We start from the raw sequence: 17362 nt of genomic DNA, 5'->3' as shown, positions 1-17362 counted from the left end.
AGTATAGTATAGTATAGTATAGTATAGTATAGTATAGTATAGTGTGTTTTGGATTTGTTTTGTGAAAAAAATGCACAGAAACTTGAAAAGTGAAAATGTGGGTGAGACCAGCAGGTGGAGATCTTGGTCAAGCTAACAGTGCTACACAGCACGGGGACACCTGTTACCACGTTAGCCTCCTTTGAGTCAGCAGGAGAACTGATRCTGACCCGAGACGTGTGGACTGGTTCGCCAAAAACTAAATCAAAACTCTGACATCATGTCTCTTAAAACAAAGTAAAACAGCCATTTGACACTCCCRGCATGCTTCGAGGTTTTAGAAACTTCTGAAAACAGAATAAAAGTTTAAGAAGTTTTGTTTTTGCACTCAGTTAACTCACCCCTTCAGTGAATTCTACTCCCATTATTTTGCTGCCCATCAGAAGGAGCTCCAKTTCCTGTTTGTGTCTCCTCAAATACCTTGCAGTTTCCTGCACACATGCAATGTTTCACAGTAAATAACTTGTGTAAAATTCATGTTTTCAAAAAAATGTTCAAAACAAATGTATTATTCCTCCTTCTTCTTAATGTTCTACTGCTGATCGGTTTTTGGGTCGTGGAGGCCACAGGTCCAAGAGGGACTCGGACATCTCTTTCCTCTGCAGGGGCTGACTGGCGTATAAGAGCACTGCGGCTCCACCAACAGATTGAAATAAACCATTTCAAAGTGAGCATTTGCTGCCTGTTATCTTGCTCTATCCATTTTTCCACCTCTCGTCACTGGTAGACCAGCTAAATAATGTCCCCCTGCAGCCTTTAAAGAACCCCCTCGCACCATGAATGTCACTGACCTCTCTCGGTTTGCCATCATGTCCCAGCACCTCCCTGTAGTGCTCCACGTTGTCYGTCATGAACTCCTCACCCTCGTGAAACAAAAGGTAGGTCAGAGCAGACTGTAGCGCCTCCTCCAGCCTGTCCACTGCACACAAAAAGGTGTTTACAGAGTTTTTTCCTGTATGGTTTACACTTAAAACCTGTTGATATAATCACACATGGGTTTGTTGAAGTCAAATAAAGTTTAGAATGGCTGACATTCACACAGACTCACTAGCTTCTTTCTGGTTGACATGATGGAAACAGCACACACGAGCCTGCGGGGTGTCAGTGATCAAGTGAGACAAAAAGTGCCGCAGGGTCGTCCTTAAACATTTTCCTTCGAACACAAATCCACAAACCCACCTCCTGCCACACAATCATTCTTCACTGAGCGCTAACGACACGGAGGTTAAACTAAAACTTCCTGTCTCGACTGAAGCAGCAAATCCTGCTGCTGTCAGCCGCGTGATTTCAGGTCAGCTAAAGTCCGGAGAGCTCGGAGTTACACCACTGAGGATTTATTTAGACAACCTGAGCAGATAAAGCACAACGAACTGAGTGTTGGGTGACGACAAACTGCTGCGCTGAGAGGAAAAYACAAACTGAAGCCACAGCGGCTTGTCTCAGACAGCAGGCCATGCTAATTCCAAAAATGTAAAAAACTGGGTTTAACATACGGATACTTCATTATCCTTATTTTACATTTAAAGATGAGTAGTTAGGGACACAACCAGTAGAAGTTTTTGGGGAAACCTGCTTTCAGCGAGACACGTTTTATTTTATTTTATTTTAATTTTTTTACTGAATCTGCTTCATTGTTGTGCATTTTTCCTAGAGGAACTTAAACAACGAAGCTTCCTGTTTACTGACAGACACATTCTGTACATTTTACCCCGAGAGCCTCGGTGTCAGGCTGGATACAGCYAAGCAAACACACACCAAATAAAGTCACTATTGTGCAACAAACTCCAAACAGGGTGGGGTCCTCTGCTTATTGAGTCAACCTGTCTGTAACTCTTTGTGGTCACGATAAGTGCTTGTGTGTGCCTGTTTGTGTTTGGGTGTATCCAAGACTGTTTTTTTTTTCATACCTCAACACTAAACACAGTCAGATGTCGTGTTTCAGTCTAAATCRAACAGATTGGTTCCATTTAGTCACAGAGCGTTATTACAAATACACAAGAGTATAGCAGCAAACTCACCTTTAAAATATGCAAACTGCAGGTAGTCGTAGTGCAGAGGCAGGTAGTTCTCCATGGGGGAAAGGCGGCCTGGCCGAGTAGCGAGGTCTCTCACACACTCGTGCTCACAGTGAAGCACCTGAGTGAAGTGATCTGCAACAAAAAGGGTTCAGGTCAGGCTTCAGTCTGATGAGACCGTACGTTTTGCTTGACAATTATTTAGTTCTTGCACCGGCACCTTTGCAGATTTTGGATCCGTTACAGCTACAGTGTTAAAGGGATCCACGATTAGTTGTAACATTAAACTTTATTTGATAAACATTTATTTTAACTGTAAAATAAAGACTGTAAAAATACTGTAGGCTGTTTAGTTTAGTAAATTTTTGAAAATATATTTTAACACAAACGGAGCCATTTTATTTACACGCAAAGCATTCTGGGTAAATGATAACGTGGATAGGTCATTGGCACAAGGCTGCTAGMGAGCTATATCCACCCTGAAGGTTAATCTTGGACAATATCTGATGATCGACTCTTTTAAATGAAACCAGAGAGCGTTGACAGAGAGGAGAAGGTAGAAATGACTCAGCCTGTAACTGAAAATATGGATGGAGGACAACAGAGCTGCTTCATGGAAGAAGAACCTCAGCTTAGCCTGTTAGCTTTCGCTCAAGCGCCGACGCTATATTGTCTTATATGTATTAGCTCAGTGCTAGGACAACAAACAAGCTAAACTGAGTTCCTCAATCCATATTTTCAACTGAGTCATTTCTACCTTCTCCTCTCTGTCAACGCTCTCTGGTTTCATTTAAAAGAGTCGACCGTCAGATATTGTCCAAGATTAACCTTCAGGGTGGATATAGCTCGCTCACACCGAGGACCTATCCACGTCATCATTTACCCAGAATGCTTTGTGTGTAAATAAAATGGCCCCATCCGCGTAATATATTTTTAAACTTTTTGTTTAAAAATGACAAAAACTAAACAGCCTACAGTATTTTTACAGTCTTTATTTTACAGTTAAAATATATGTTTATTAAATAAAGTCTAATATTACAACTAATCATRGATCCATTTAAAGTTTTAAAGTTAAAGTATCAAAATAGCTTAGGCTTATTTAAATTGGATTGGCAAAACATTTATATTAAACTTTACTTCTATGGGGAAAAAAATCAAGTTCCTGTATCTTTTTTGTCCTTTGAAGGAATATTTTTTAGATCTGATCAAATGAAGCAGCATGAAAAGCATCAACGTCTCTGGGAGGAGGATGGAGGAGGAGCAGGATGTAGTGGATGAAGGGAAAAAAAGACTGAGAAAAATCAGGTGAGAGGAAGTGAAGGTCTGTCTCCGATAATCTTAATTTACCACACGCTTTCCTGGAAGCTATTTCAGAAAGGGAGTGGATTTTTATGATTTGAAATTTTCCTACAAYGTCATGTATTTCAGAGTATAAAAATAATATGAGACAAGATTCACAAGATTAAGAAACATCATTGTTTTGCAAAAGCAATGAAAAGGATCCAGTTTATTTTTCTGGATCAGAAAGAAATAAACAGTTACGTGTAATTAAGTGTAGCTTAAGATTAGAAAACTACCTGGGCATGGCAAAAAACCACAACAAAAAAAAGATCAGCAACAAAAATAATGACAAAAAGTCCAATAAAACACAGTAAATGATGAAGGATCATGTGACTTAACTGTTACAATGCGTGCCAGAATTTCAAGACAAAACACACAATTCGCCCTGAGGCGACAATAAATATCAGTTCCAGTGAGCACAAATCTGAACAAACAACAGATGTTTGGGGGTTCTGTTCTGTGAGGAAGTGAAACTGAACTGGAACTTTTCTGGATGAAAAAGTCAACTTTATGTCTGGAGGAGAAGAAACGAAGCATAATGCTGATAAGAAGGTTTTCCTGTCGGCAAAGCCAGGAGACAAATCAGTGATGCAGTGGGGCTGACTCTGGAAAGCTACAGCAGGAGTTTAGTCTGGTACCAGGATGTACTGAGGAATAATGTCACGCTGACTGTGACGGGCTGAAGCGTGAGCTTTTCTTTAAATAGTCCAAGGACATTCTGTGGTAGCAATCAACGTTTGTCTGGTTTGAAGTCAATGGAACATTTCAGTTTGAACTTGAAAAGGTTAATTTGTGCACTCTAACCCTATTAGAATAAAACAGAACTCTAAGCAGGCTGACGTTCCTYACAAAAACCCTATAGATGCTAGTATCAGGCTATGTTTCATTTGCTGCAGCTCTTCACAGAAAAAAGTCACTCCAAGTAAAATGCTTCTGGTTAAATATGCAACTATGAACATGTTAGACTGGACAAACTGAGGTGTCACTTTTTACTGGGTTTTAACAATTAATCTAAAATTAATCTAAAAGGCAATGTAGGAAACATACGATGCTTTTAAATCCTTCTTTTTACATAAAGGCTGTGTCCAAAACGGCAGGAAGGGTCCTCCGGAGGACCCAGACTCCCTGGTCTCGGCGGGCCGGGTCCTTGGTAGAGCGGGAAGACCGGAAAAAAAGAGGCTGTGAATTTGGACGGTCTAGCCTCCCCTCCTTACCCTGGCGTACGTCTTGTCACCTAGCAACTGTGACGACGCTAAACAAGCAAACTTAAATCAAAACTAGAAAAATATCAATACATTAGCATTATTAATATCACAAAACTATAAAATTGACTTAAAGGTATCATTTGAAGAACTAATTGACCCGCTGTAGGTTCATGTTTATTTCGCGTTTTTTATGACGAAAAAATAATATGTAAAAACATGTCCATACAAATGATAAAAGTATTAGAATTACAACCGCTAATTTTTTTTATTTTTATATCACCATATTTTTATTTAAAACGTATTCTTTTCTCTTGCTTCGTCCGCCATTACTAGCGTAAACAAATCTCCGGTCGGGCCGCAATGCATTATGGGATATGCTGGGCCGAGAAGGATCCATCGTACCTGTCCTTCGATTCGGGCAAAAAGAAGGACGTATTTGTCGGCCGCATCGGAGGAGTCTTCGGTTTTGGACGTCCTTCGTCGCGGCGCTGTGACGTATGCGGCCAACGAATTCGACCTTCGGAGGACCCGTCCTGCCGTTTTGGACACAGCCAAAGTCTACATAAAGTGGAACTGCAATGCTTTGCTCTGAATTCATCCTCATTGTAACTCCACAAGCCCCTCTTTCACCTCTGTTCTGATGTGGGTCTCAGATCAACTCGTTTTGAGGCTGTCTCTTTAAATTCAAATGAGGCGCTTCATACCCCGCCACCCTCCAGCTTCCAGAGTGGTTCAGTTTAGTTTGATAGAGGGCTTTACAACTATACAGCGGCACCGAAGGTTTTATTTACAATTTAATTAGAAAGATGTCTACAATAGAAAATTTGTCCATCCAGTCTTACATGTTGGAGCCAGAGTCTGACCCAGAACCAGAGCAGAATGAAGTCCATCAAATTGTAGTTGGTAAATCCAGACTTTATTTGGGAGTTCTGTCGCGAATACTGTAGCCTTATAGTTCAGAAAACATCATAAAAAATGAACCAGCTGAGAAATATGACCCTAAAAGAATATAAAGATATCTTTGGAGCACCAAGAGAGACTAAATTAAAATTTTTTGCACTCCTATAGATACTCCAAGTACACGACAGAATGCATTTAATGGTTGAAAAAGTGGATTTTGCAAACGTCCACTTTAAATGACTTTGCTTCCAACTAGTTTTATTTGCGTACTTTTTATTTTTGCAGCAGCACCATGTGGTTTATTGTTAACTCAGAATCGCACAATTATATTTAGCTGCTGGCTGTCAGAGACTTTGTCATCTAACAGCAGCCAGCTTTACGCTAAGATGGTGGCATGTTTGTGAAAACAGAACAGCGAGTTCAACATCCCATTGATCCTTTTATTCAGTAAAGTTTGGGTTTATTCAGAGGACCTGCTCTTTGTTCATCCTTTGGAGACTCAACATTTGACAGGATGCTTATCATTTCCTTATGTTGAGCGCTGAGAGGCGAGCCAGCAGAGAGGATGATAGCGAGCTTGTGTGTGTGTGTGTGTGTGTGTGTGTGTGTGTGTGTGTTGGGAGCATGTATGCGCAATGAGGTCACTTCTTAGCAGCTGCAGCATGACTTTCTTTTCTCTCCGACAGAAAAGTTATGTTTAAATCTGTCCGAGAGTCTCGGAAGAACAGAAATCACAACTGATTTATGTGGTACAGTAACAGGTTTTAGATCAAAAAGTGAAACAACTCACACAGACAGAAGAAATGCTGCAAAATCCTTTTGTTTTTTAATCTAACTCACACTCGGATCGTATTACTTTCCCATATACATACATCTTGGCACAACTAAACATTTGGATCACAGACTCTCCCATAGTGGTGTTATGGAAAATAATCCCTTCATCCTAAGTAAAACAAAGCCTGGCCAAAACTAATCAGTTGTCTTCTGTGTTTATCCAACCCGACCAGGCATACGTGAGACAAAGAACACTTGTCAGCAATTAGGCTGCTACTGCACGAAACCTGCCGTCGTTTTCACAGAAAAGAAAGCCTGACTTGTGTCAACAAACACACCCTGACCCTAGACCCAGCATATCTATAGCAATGATGATGTTGTGTAAGAGCTTGACTGTGGAAATACTCCTTCYCGCCACATCAAACGTTTGTTTCTATGCAGGAAGACAATCAAAACACAACAACTTTTTTTTGGCATCACACTGGTGTAATTGAGTTTTCTGGCACTGAAACCCAATACTTTAGCTCCMCTTTAGCGGGTGTTAAATTGAGCTGCAGTTCTCTTAAATCGCTGTTGCTTTAATGTTTTTGTAGAGCAGAGCAGCAGAAAGAAAGCAGAGACTGGGAGTTGAGTTTGAATTTGCATGTTTTATCATAAAACTACCATCCAGGTGACGTTTGATCGTGTTTTGATTTCTAATTCAACCASAAATAAGACCTCACATTGTGCAGCCATATAAGAAGACTTCATTCTTGTGCTCTGATTGAGTTTTTCCTCCTACCTGACACGAGTTCAAGTAGGCTGTAACGGTAGCGGAGGTGATCATGGCCCTCAAACTTCTGTGGACCTTGGCACAGGGCCCGGCACTCCACATCTGCTTTGTAGTACTCCACCAGAGCTTCCTCGAACAGAGTAACAGCTCCTTCGTAGTCTCCTGTGTCGTACAACGCCACAGCCTCTGTGAAGGCACGCTGTGGCAGAAARTCACGTGTAAAAATGAGGGAAAAGAAATTACAGCACAATATGTAAGGTGTTTAAGACTGTGCAAAAGTCTTAAACACCTTTGTAATTCCTTATGAGTCATTCAAGCAAATAAAGAGAAGAAGAAGAAGAAGAAGAAGAAGAAGAAGAGAAGAAAAACACCTGGATCTCAAAAAGGGTTGCCAAGGGGCGGGGCTTAATGATGTGACGTCACCACACAATGGCTGTGTCCAAAACGGCAGGACGGGTCCTCCGAAGGTCGAATTTGTCGGCCGCATACGTCACAGCGCCGCGACGAAGGACGTCCAAAACCGAAGACTCCTCCAATGCGGCCGACAAATACGTCCTTCCTTTGGCCCGAATCGAAGGACAGGTCTGATGGATCCTTCCCGGCCCAGCATATCCCATAATGCATTGCGGCCCGACCGGAGATTTTTTTATGCTAGTAATGGCGGACGAAGCGAGAGAAAAGAATACATTTTAAATAAAAATTTGGTGATATAAAAATTAAAAAAAATTAGTGGTTGTAATTCTAATACTTTTATCATTTGTATGGACGTGTTTTTAAATATTATTTTTTCGTCATAAAAAACGCGAAATAAACATGAACCTACAGCGGGTCAATTAGTTCTTCAAATGATACTTTAAAGTTAATTTTATAGTTTTGTGATATTAATAATGCTAATATATTGATATTTTTCTAGTTTTGATTTAAGTTTGCTTGTTTAGCATCGTCACAGTTGCTAGGTGACAAGACGTACGCCGGGGTAAGGAGGGGAGGCTAGACCGTCCAAATTCACAGCCTCTTTTTTTCAGGTCTTCCCGGTCTACCAAGGACCCGGCCCGCCGAGACCGGGGAGTCTGGGTCCTCCGGAGGACCCGTCCTGCCGTTTTGGACACAGCCAATGTTTCTTATTTTCCCAACATCTGAGTTACATCCTCCTAAACAAGATTTAGGTCGTATTCACACCTGATGGTCCGGTAGACTCAGTTCGACTGGGGACCAAAATTGAAAGTTTTGTTTACATTTCCATTTGGTGCGGTTCACATTCACACTACACTTTTTCAAATGAACTAAACCCTGTGAACAACCTGTTCCCTCCCTCTCTCGCACGTGGTGGMGCTGCAMCAAGAACCACTGAARGAATCGACACAAAAACCTCAGAGGAAAACCYGGAGCGCAACTTCCTTCTTCACAAAATGTAAACAAACATGGAGCGACRTCAGATTTTAGTGGTTATAGGATTTATCCTTTGTTTTTGGCAAATGTGCCAAACAAATAATCTTCAACAATGGTATCAGCATGAGTGGAAGATGAGGCAGGACCGCACCGAGAAGGAGCCCATCCAACTTCACAGCAGTGATGTTCACCTTATACAGACATCCAGCGAGGTATTTACAGGATATGAGTAACTTTATTACTGTTATTACTCAGAATGCCCTGCGTTATAGTCTGCTTCCTGCTTCTGGAGCGGTCTTTGGTMCACTTGATGTTCACACATGCAATCAAACTGCACCTGATTTCACTTCAACCAAACAGAGACCCACAGGCAGACTAGAGTTTGCTTTTTTGGTTTGAATCAGGGTTTGATTACGCGTTCACACCTCCCCAAATGAACCGGACTTTCCAGGCAGATGAACCAGAGCTCGATAACAGTGGACTAAACAAGGCCGGTGCGAATACATCCTTAAGCTCTGTTATTTCCATGTTACGTAATGGATTAAAAAGTAGAGGTTGACCGAAACAGGTTTTTGAAGGCCTATACCTATACCAATTATTTTGACATCAGTCTAACCGATACATCGATATGTGCTGCCAATTCTTGAAGCAGATACTGCTTTTTCTTCTTCTATTAACCTGATAAAAATAACAATAACCAATAATAACAATAATCTGGCTGATAATATGGGACATCCCAGCTAAGACGGGACAGTTGGCAACCCTAAGTGATGAAGTCATCTTATTTCATTGTAAATTTTCCAGAAATACATAAAGAAACCAGTGGTGTCTCTGTCACAGCTAAACCCAGGAAGAACAATTTTAGTCATATCTTAAGGTAAAATTCATTCAGCATACCATAGATTAATTTATTGACCCCAGAGACATTTATGTTTGAACAAAATCTCCAACATAATTTKCTTATTTAAAAAAAGGCAAAATAAAATGGACATTAACGGTAAAACCCACTGATCCTTGTATGCATCTCTTTATAGAATGAGAAAGACCAGAGAGAGAGAAAAATCAGGAGCTGCAGACATTGCAGCCAAAACTCTTTGGCATTCAGAGTTAAACCACAACAAGCATTAAAAAGCTCAAATGAGTTTCCAGTCATTAAACTGCAAGGATCATTAACACAAGAGCAACACTGACGGAACAAAAGCAGCTGGACTTTTTTTTTCTTTGGACAGAAGATAAGCAGAAGGTCAGACATACGTTTAAAAGAACAGATAAAAAGATGGATAAACGATGAAGGAGCTCACAGATGAAAGCTTTTTGACTTACCTGGTGAGGCCGGGCTTCTCGRTCCACAAAGTGGTTTTCCTCTACCCCTCGCAGGTCTTTGTATTGTTCGAGGTCCTGACCCATCTCCACATGTTCTGGATTGGCCTGGAAGTAAGTGTGAGCTGCCGCAGCTGCCTTTTCAGGCTGCTTCAACTAGAAAATGGGGAAAAAAAACATCACATCATGAGCACTTCAACTTGTCTTATAAAACTGCAAAAAATCCCAGACGCAAAAGTCAGATAAATTCAGCTCCAACAAGGAACAGAAGTAAACACAAACAAAAAGGGAAAAAAAAATATAATAATGCATCTTTTAAGTATTTATATAAAATCCGATTCATTTCCCTAGGAACAGAAAGGCAGGTCAACATGTTAAACCTGTCAAAAAGAAAAAAGATAAAGTTCACATGTTATTTGGACAGAAACAGAGAATCTATCGGTATTTTTGTGAAGATGCATCTGGAAGAAAAATTAGTCCATTTGACAAAAACAATGGCTCATGCAGGCCCTTTTTAAAAAAAATAAAGTTTGGAAATCCACTTCAAGCAATAGATTTAAAAAGTTGTGTCATCAGAACAAAGAAAAACGGAGCAGATTTAGGAGGACTAACTGTTCCCATCCACATCCTGTTATGAACAGAGCCGTCATCTTTAAGGCTGATGTTATAAATCAGTTTGTTGAACCCAAAGCTTATGAACTTGGACAACACTGAAAGCCACGTAATAACAAGTTCACCACTAAAGGCTGCCTGCTTAATATGAAATTCATCGAACATAAACAGACGACCACAAATGCAATTCTCTGATAGCTGATGGGTTCGTGGAACGAGACTCTTTCTAATTAATTTTGACAAATTGGAGTTTGCTTCTAAATGTGACATGGTGGAGACATATAGGCGAGGGAAATGGGCCTGTTTTGGTGGCTGAAAGATATTGCAACACAAAGAATGTTGCATTTTTATCCATAAATGGAGGAGCAAACCAAAAAAAATTGTAGAACTGTTGCTTCATCTATGACTTTATTCTTGTGCCATCATGCTGAAGCATGGATGACTTTAGACATAAAGTACAAACACAGAAACACAAAATAACTACRTTGTAATTTAGTTTAATTTAAATCTAAAAAGATTTTACTTAAAAATGCAGCCATTAATGTTTGTTTCTTTTATACGAGTTGATTTTGCTCAGAACTTTTGTTTATTTCAACTATTATTATGTTGCTTTAAAAATGTTTGTAGTTTGCAGCAACCAACAATTTTCTTGTACTGTACTTTGTCTCCATTATTTGGTAAGACAAAGTCAATACAATCTCCCAAGAATTGGCGAGTCATTGTTACTGAAAAGTAGGCGTCCGAAAGGAACACACCCACATGCTGTAGATACAGAAACACAAAGATCTGTGTTTTCTACAGAGAATGCAAACATGATGGAAAAGAGCAGAAAATCTTTTTTCCCCCACAAACGTCCCACTTCAATCTGAAGAAAAATGCTCACTGTCTGACAGGTCAAAGTTTGCTTCATTTGGTCATAAATGAAGCAGGAGAATGAGCCCAGCAGGATATGCCCGATTAGCCATGAAAGGCCAAAAAGGAGAGATGGCATGGGGTGCATTCCTGTTCRGATCACCTGGCTGGAGTCCAGGAGGCACCCAGCATGATTTAGCAACCAATGAGGGAAGGAAGAGAGCTACCATAACAAAAGAGACTATTTAGATTTTCTCTCCATTTCTTTTATTCTACATGTTAACGTAACAACATAAGGACAATTAAGGGCTGCGGTCTTCAAAGTGCGTATTTGTTGGCTGCTTATGTCACTGCCCCACACCAAAGGCTGTCCCAATGCATGGACTCCTTCTTATGCTGCCCACAAAATCCCAAAAATGAAGAATGCATCCGAGTATTCTCCCCAGCCAAGGATATCCCAGGATTCAATGCGACATCAATAAACTAAACAGGAAAACAAAGGTGGCAGTTTTTATATGCATATTTTGCAACTTAGCTGATGAAATTATTTCTGCAATGAAATGTTAAACAAAATGCAATTACATGTACTGGAGCTAAACCCAAATTATTGTTTTTATTTGTTTACATGTAACATTTGTAACTGTGAAGTTATTCCTCCAGTGAAAAGATGTGTGAATACATGTCCCAATGCATTTTAGGTCTGAAGGTACTTGATATAAAACTATGAAAAAGGGGTAATGCGTGATCACGCAAACATACGTCATCCGAGGACTTAGACCGTTTCATTATACAGCAGTTTTTTGCAGCCTACATGGACTGCGTAGTAGGCGGCCTACCTGGGCTGCGGTCTAGGTTGGATGGAGCCTCTGAATCAGGACACAGCTTATCTCAAGGAGCCAAAAGAACAAATGAGCTGAGGTTTCTTTAGATTGTTGAAAAAAATCCAATCAAAACATTGTAGCCACTTATAGATTTAAAGGCACAGTGTGTAGGATTTGTTGTTTTCAGCGACATCTAGTGGTTGAGTGGTTGAATCATCCTCCCTGGTCCTCCCCCCCACCCCCCGCTTCCAAACACAAAGGAGTTGCTACAGTGTCTCTCAGGTCAAAAACCTTTGATAATTCCAACCGCGATGTCTACCAGCAGCTTCAGGGCTAGTGATGTTTCAAGTGGTAAGATTATGAGCTTTAGTAAGTAAAATTATCCCAGCTACAATGACAGACAACAAATATTACATTTATAGTATTACAACTAAAACCATTTTTGATGCCGCCACCGCAGTTTGTCCTTCACGAGCCTTCGTAGACAAGATGGCGGTGCAAGATGGCAGCTGCCTGTGTGGCGACCCGTGACCATGGAGATATAAACAGCTTTTTATAAGGTAAAGATAATAAAACAAGGTCTTTGTCTGCAATGATTAGACATGTTTTTTATTAATGTCATTAGTGATTATCTCAATTTCGGCTAAAAGAATTGACAAAATCCTACACACTGTGCCTTTAATGTTTTCCCCATGTTTCTGTTTGATTTTCTGCTACCAAAATATATGATGATGGACCATTACGTGAATTTTAAAGCAAKTCTCACAAAATAATCAAAGTACATCTACAGCCTGTTATTTCGACATCAACCTCATTCAAGATGGCAGACACAGCTTAGCAATGTTAACAAACACAAAAATGGTCTAACTCAGCCARTTTGATGGATTTTGAGCTAAAAATCATAATAGTAGTAGCTGAGCCTCACCCCCAACACATAYTCTGAGCACTATAAATCATGCCATATTTTTGCTCATAACTTTGGGATTAACAATGATTGTCTGTTAGCAAAATATTTCATGAACCAYCGTAAAGATTTTAATAGAAATCTCAAAAAGTAATTGTTGGATGTACAAAAATGGCTTAACTCAGTTAATTTTACAGATACTGCGATAAAATTTGGTGTTTTGGTAGTTGAAACATCTTCAACACATACTCTATAGGTGATATGCCTTTATTATCTATGCAATAATGATACATATATTGCTTCAAGTATTGCATACACCTTTAATTAGTCATGTTATTTTTTCTTTGCAAAAGCTGTTTAGGCAATTTTTCCTTACTTGAACTCTAGTTTAATCAGAATTTCTGTTGTTGGATTTTATTACTCCCAACTGATGGAACAGAGTGAAGTGCAGCTCTGTTTTGTCTCCTCAGCAGCTGCGTTYTTCATGTCTCTATGAGATAAGTTTGTGAACATTTCTGGTGGATTTGTTTATCATCTGTCAAAACACAGTATTTCTCTCAAAAACACCAGAAGCTAAGCAGCTGAGACCAAATTAAGAAAAGTTGGAGGAGGAATTCAGTCCGCAGCTGCTGATCCACTTTTACCTGCTACATCTTATTAGCCTCATAGTGACAGCCTACTTCTAGATATCTGAAATAATAAGACAGAACTACTCCAGTACACCAAACTGTGGCTGGAAGTGTCTGATCGGTTGTTCAATTTACAGATATCCCACAACCAAGCTCATGAAATTACGTCATAGAATGAGTTTAGAGGAGATTTTTTGGGGGATGAGTTGTCCTTTAAATGAACYCTGAAGTTTGAGTTTGAATAGTTTAGACACAATCTGATGACATACACTCTGTGAAGAATTCACATTTAAATGAGTTGACACACWATAGATGGTCACTTTTACGTCAATAAATTGATAAATTATGAAGAAMAAGGTGTGAAAATGCAGAAAGGGTTCRTGAATAAGGACCTTAAACTGAGAACAGATGCTAATCATATTTGAGCACGGTGAGACCCTCAGGACAATGACGCACAAATCAGTCGGCGGTTTAAGGTCAGACTGCTTTTGCACCAAAYGGTGTAATGGAAACCAGCCCCTCATGAAAATATAAAATCAAATGTAAATCAAAATGACAGAAGAAAACATGGAAAACCCAAAACGTCCAACAAATTGTCAGTGTGCATCATAAAACACGTTTCTGTAGGACCTGGTTGAATTTTTCATGAAATTRAAGATCTAAACTGGACAGCCAGAGAATTCTTACAAATAAGAAGTGCTTCTATTTTCTTAGTTTTAACAGCRTCAAGCTCAGCAGCTCCAGTTCATAAACATAATCCCTGAATATTACTGTTGGCACAACACAGCAGAAATATTTTATTTGCACCAAGTTAGATTAGACTTTGATCCAAATGATTTAAAAATCACAGATTTCTACAAGTTTCATTCCAGCACTGCCATTAAAAGCAAATCTATGAACACATTTAGCMAGAGTACATCTTGTATCCCATGAGCACATTTTTTTTCCTCCCACATCGTTTCAAAGAAACACCTGTAGAGGAGAATAATAACGTCTCAGTCTGAGCCCCGGGCTTGCCCTCCTCGCTAAGCTTTTGGATGGTCTTGCCAACCTGGGAGAGGTGTGTCTGATGTGGGCACAGTGCCGTGCCAAGTTAAATTCACGTTAACATGCTCCTCCAGGCCTCCACCTTCGTTCACAAGTACAGTATGTAAAGAGGTCTGGCTTGGCCCCGTAAAACAGCGGAGATGTTGTGACTAAAAATACAACCCCTTTCCCCAAAATGTCACAATAAAGTCAGTTAAAGTGGACATATAATGTCTTTAAATTATTCTTTTTCACAATTAAATCATTCAGCTGGGGGTCTACATAAAGTAAAACTTAAGTGCTTTGGTCTGAATTTAAAGGATTTAAAAGCATATGTTCTCTTTTAACTTCAGGACAAAACATTTTACTTGGTACTTTATTTAAAAAAGGTGTTTTCTGCAAAGATGATCTTTAAATATTTATACAGTCTGTGTAGAACATTTTTTATTGGTACTATCCCAGGAACTATTAAAATGGAAACAATATTTACTTCCCTGTAGACACCCGAGGCACAGAACATTTACTTTTACTAAACTAATATTTGTGTGATCTGTGAGGTTTTTTATTCTCAAATTATCCCTACAAAAAAAAAAAGAGTTTAACACAAACATGTGCCAGCAGCAAAATACGTGCTTAAAAGAGGGCAAATAAAGGTCGAACAGTTCAGGCATCTCATTAAAAAAAGATATTAAAAGCCTTCATTACGAGWTAATGAAATAACTGTGGTAAAGAAYGGAATCGGGGTTGCGCAATTTCCAACTATGAACTATAAAACCCTTTTCTGAGTTTGTGATGGCTTTACCAGCGATGCTGACTCCAAGGTATTGATACCTGGTACCAGGAACTCACATTACCAGAGTGGYGTAATATCTTCCCATGAGGCAAACATCCCACTCACTCCCACTCTGATTTATTTCAGAGGCACACAGGGAGCGCTTTGATAAATGTTTTGAGGAATCCAGAAATTCCTGGTAGTCTGGAAATCTATTTATGTCTGTTTTTATAGTGCTTACCAGTGAATACCCCCCAATTACAAGACATTCACTTTCCTGGAATCAATTTCATTTAGCCAGCAGATTTAAATTGGTGAATTAGATTTATATGCTATATTATTATTACAAACAGAGTTTATCGTTTTAATAACTTCCACAGTTTCAGCACAAGCTCTCAGATTAGGCCTGTCGCTTTTTAATTTAAGACAAATAAAGCAAACACTGGCCCGTTTTTGCCCTACCAATGGATCAAATACAAATGTAACAGATGTAACCCATGTTTCTTTTTTAGTTAGTCAGGAAATCTGCAGCCAGCTGAGGTGTGCATTACATGCAACATGGTTAACCCATTACCGCGTTGAAAYAGAGTGACGTCATTGGTTAAAGTTGTCCACTTTGATGTCCCTCCCTCCCTCCCTCCCTCTCTCGTTTCTGTTCTGCCCATCCCTTCACCTCCCCCATTTCTCCCCTGTATGTTCTTGTAGACAGCACTAACACAGTGACCTCTTTCTCTTAGCTCAGGTTGCAGAGCSTGTAGCTCATATAAGGTCATATTAGAAGGAATTCCTGGAAAAACCTCACCTCGGTCGCTGCTAAAAAGCCTCTTCATTACACATGTGAAGACAGGGCAGACATGGCGGGGTAGAGACGGCTGTTCCTTTTCCTTTATGTGGTAAACTCTGTCATCTTCCCTAAAGGTCCCAATGACAGCACACTTAAAAAGGACACAGTAGCAGAAGAATACAGCCACTGTTTGGCTCAGTGTTTTATACCCAGGCTTTATTTAGAAGCTGATGGCTTTGATTAAACGGGGGAAAGAACGAGGCAGCAAACTTGACCACACAGGCCYGAGAGCCCAGAATGTGAAACAGGCACTCACAAACCAGAATTTATTAGTTAACAAAACACAGTTTGTCTCTATTATGAGCTAATGTGGATCAGGCAAAAGCTGTTTGTACAACAGTCTGCTCTATGGYTGACATCATCTAGCTGCAGATGGAAATGACCGGTCTCATTATCCTCACCATCCTCTCTGACTTCCTGCTTGGGTTTGATGAGAGACTTCAAACCTCTGAGACCATCAGCTACTTAAGTCCCACTTTCCCATGTCCTCCCTGACAGTTTTAGGACACAYACAGGGCCAGTTTTGTTCAGAAAACTCTACAAAAACACACAAGGTGTCTATAATTGAAGCAGTGCAGACAGGGTGGAAAATCACCCATAATGTCTTCCTACTCCTGTGCTGCTGTTTTCCCCTCCTCAAACACGTTTCTCACATTCCCTCCTCRTCTGAAACAGCAACACACACACTCCTCTTTCTCAGAAACTTCTAAAAACAGCCCTGCTTAACCAACTTCTTTTCTTTTTTTTAATGCTTTTCTGATCCCACATCWCGTCAGCTTTCTCCTCACATAAAGGTGCTTTATTCTGGACTGGAAAAATTCCCCCCGGCCCTGGGATTTTAAAAACAGTAGTGTTTTGTCTCYATCGTTTTGACTTTGGTTGAGGTTTGGGGTTCGTGTGTATGAGRGGTGTACACGGGCTGTAACTGGAGCTCACGCAGGGGATAATGCATACGACAAGCTGGGCCTTTTCTCTACAGTCGTTTACAGCATTAAACAAGAACATATGGGAAAGTTGTTTGCCTGCCAAGACAAGGATGAAATAKTTCCCATTTTTATGTGGAGCAATTCTCATGAGGAGCAAGAAAAACACGTCAAGACAACAAAACCCACTAAATGTTCTGATACTAAGCACATAAGAGGGGGTT

At 40.0% G+C, this 17362-nt stretch overlaps 1 protein-coding gene across 1 annotated transcript in view; it reads right to left on the bottom strand.

The window, feature by feature from the left end:
• Window positions 1-17362, bottom strand: part of p3h2 (prolyl 3-hydroxylase 2) — a 61789-nt gene that overhangs the window by 4824 nt on the left and 39603 nt on the right. The window contains exons 2-7 of the mRNA XM_014034693.1: window positions 9759-9911; window positions 7056-7245; window positions 2058-2189; window positions 831-958; window positions 377-470; window positions 168-223 (exon numbers count right to left, since the gene is read on the bottom strand). Of these exons, the coding sequence (XP_013890147.1) occupies window positions 168-223; window positions 377-470; window positions 831-958; window positions 2058-2189; window positions 7056-7245; window positions 9759-9911 (753 nt within the window). The remainder of the gene's footprint in view (window positions 1-167; window positions 224-376; window positions 471-830; window positions 959-2057; window positions 2190-7055; window positions 7246-9758; window positions 9912-17362) is intronic.

Source organism: Austrofundulus limnaeus, unplaced genomic scaffold, assembly GCF_001266775.1.
Source record: "Austrofundulus limnaeus strain Quisiro unplaced genomic scaffold, Austrofundulus_limnaeus-1.0 Scaffold8, whole genome shotgun sequence".
Classification (NCBI taxonomy): Eukaryota; Metazoa; Chordata; class Actinopteri; order Cyprinodontiformes; family Rivulidae; genus Austrofundulus; species Austrofundulus limnaeus.
This window is presented reverse-complemented; position numbering and strand designations above follow the sequence as displayed.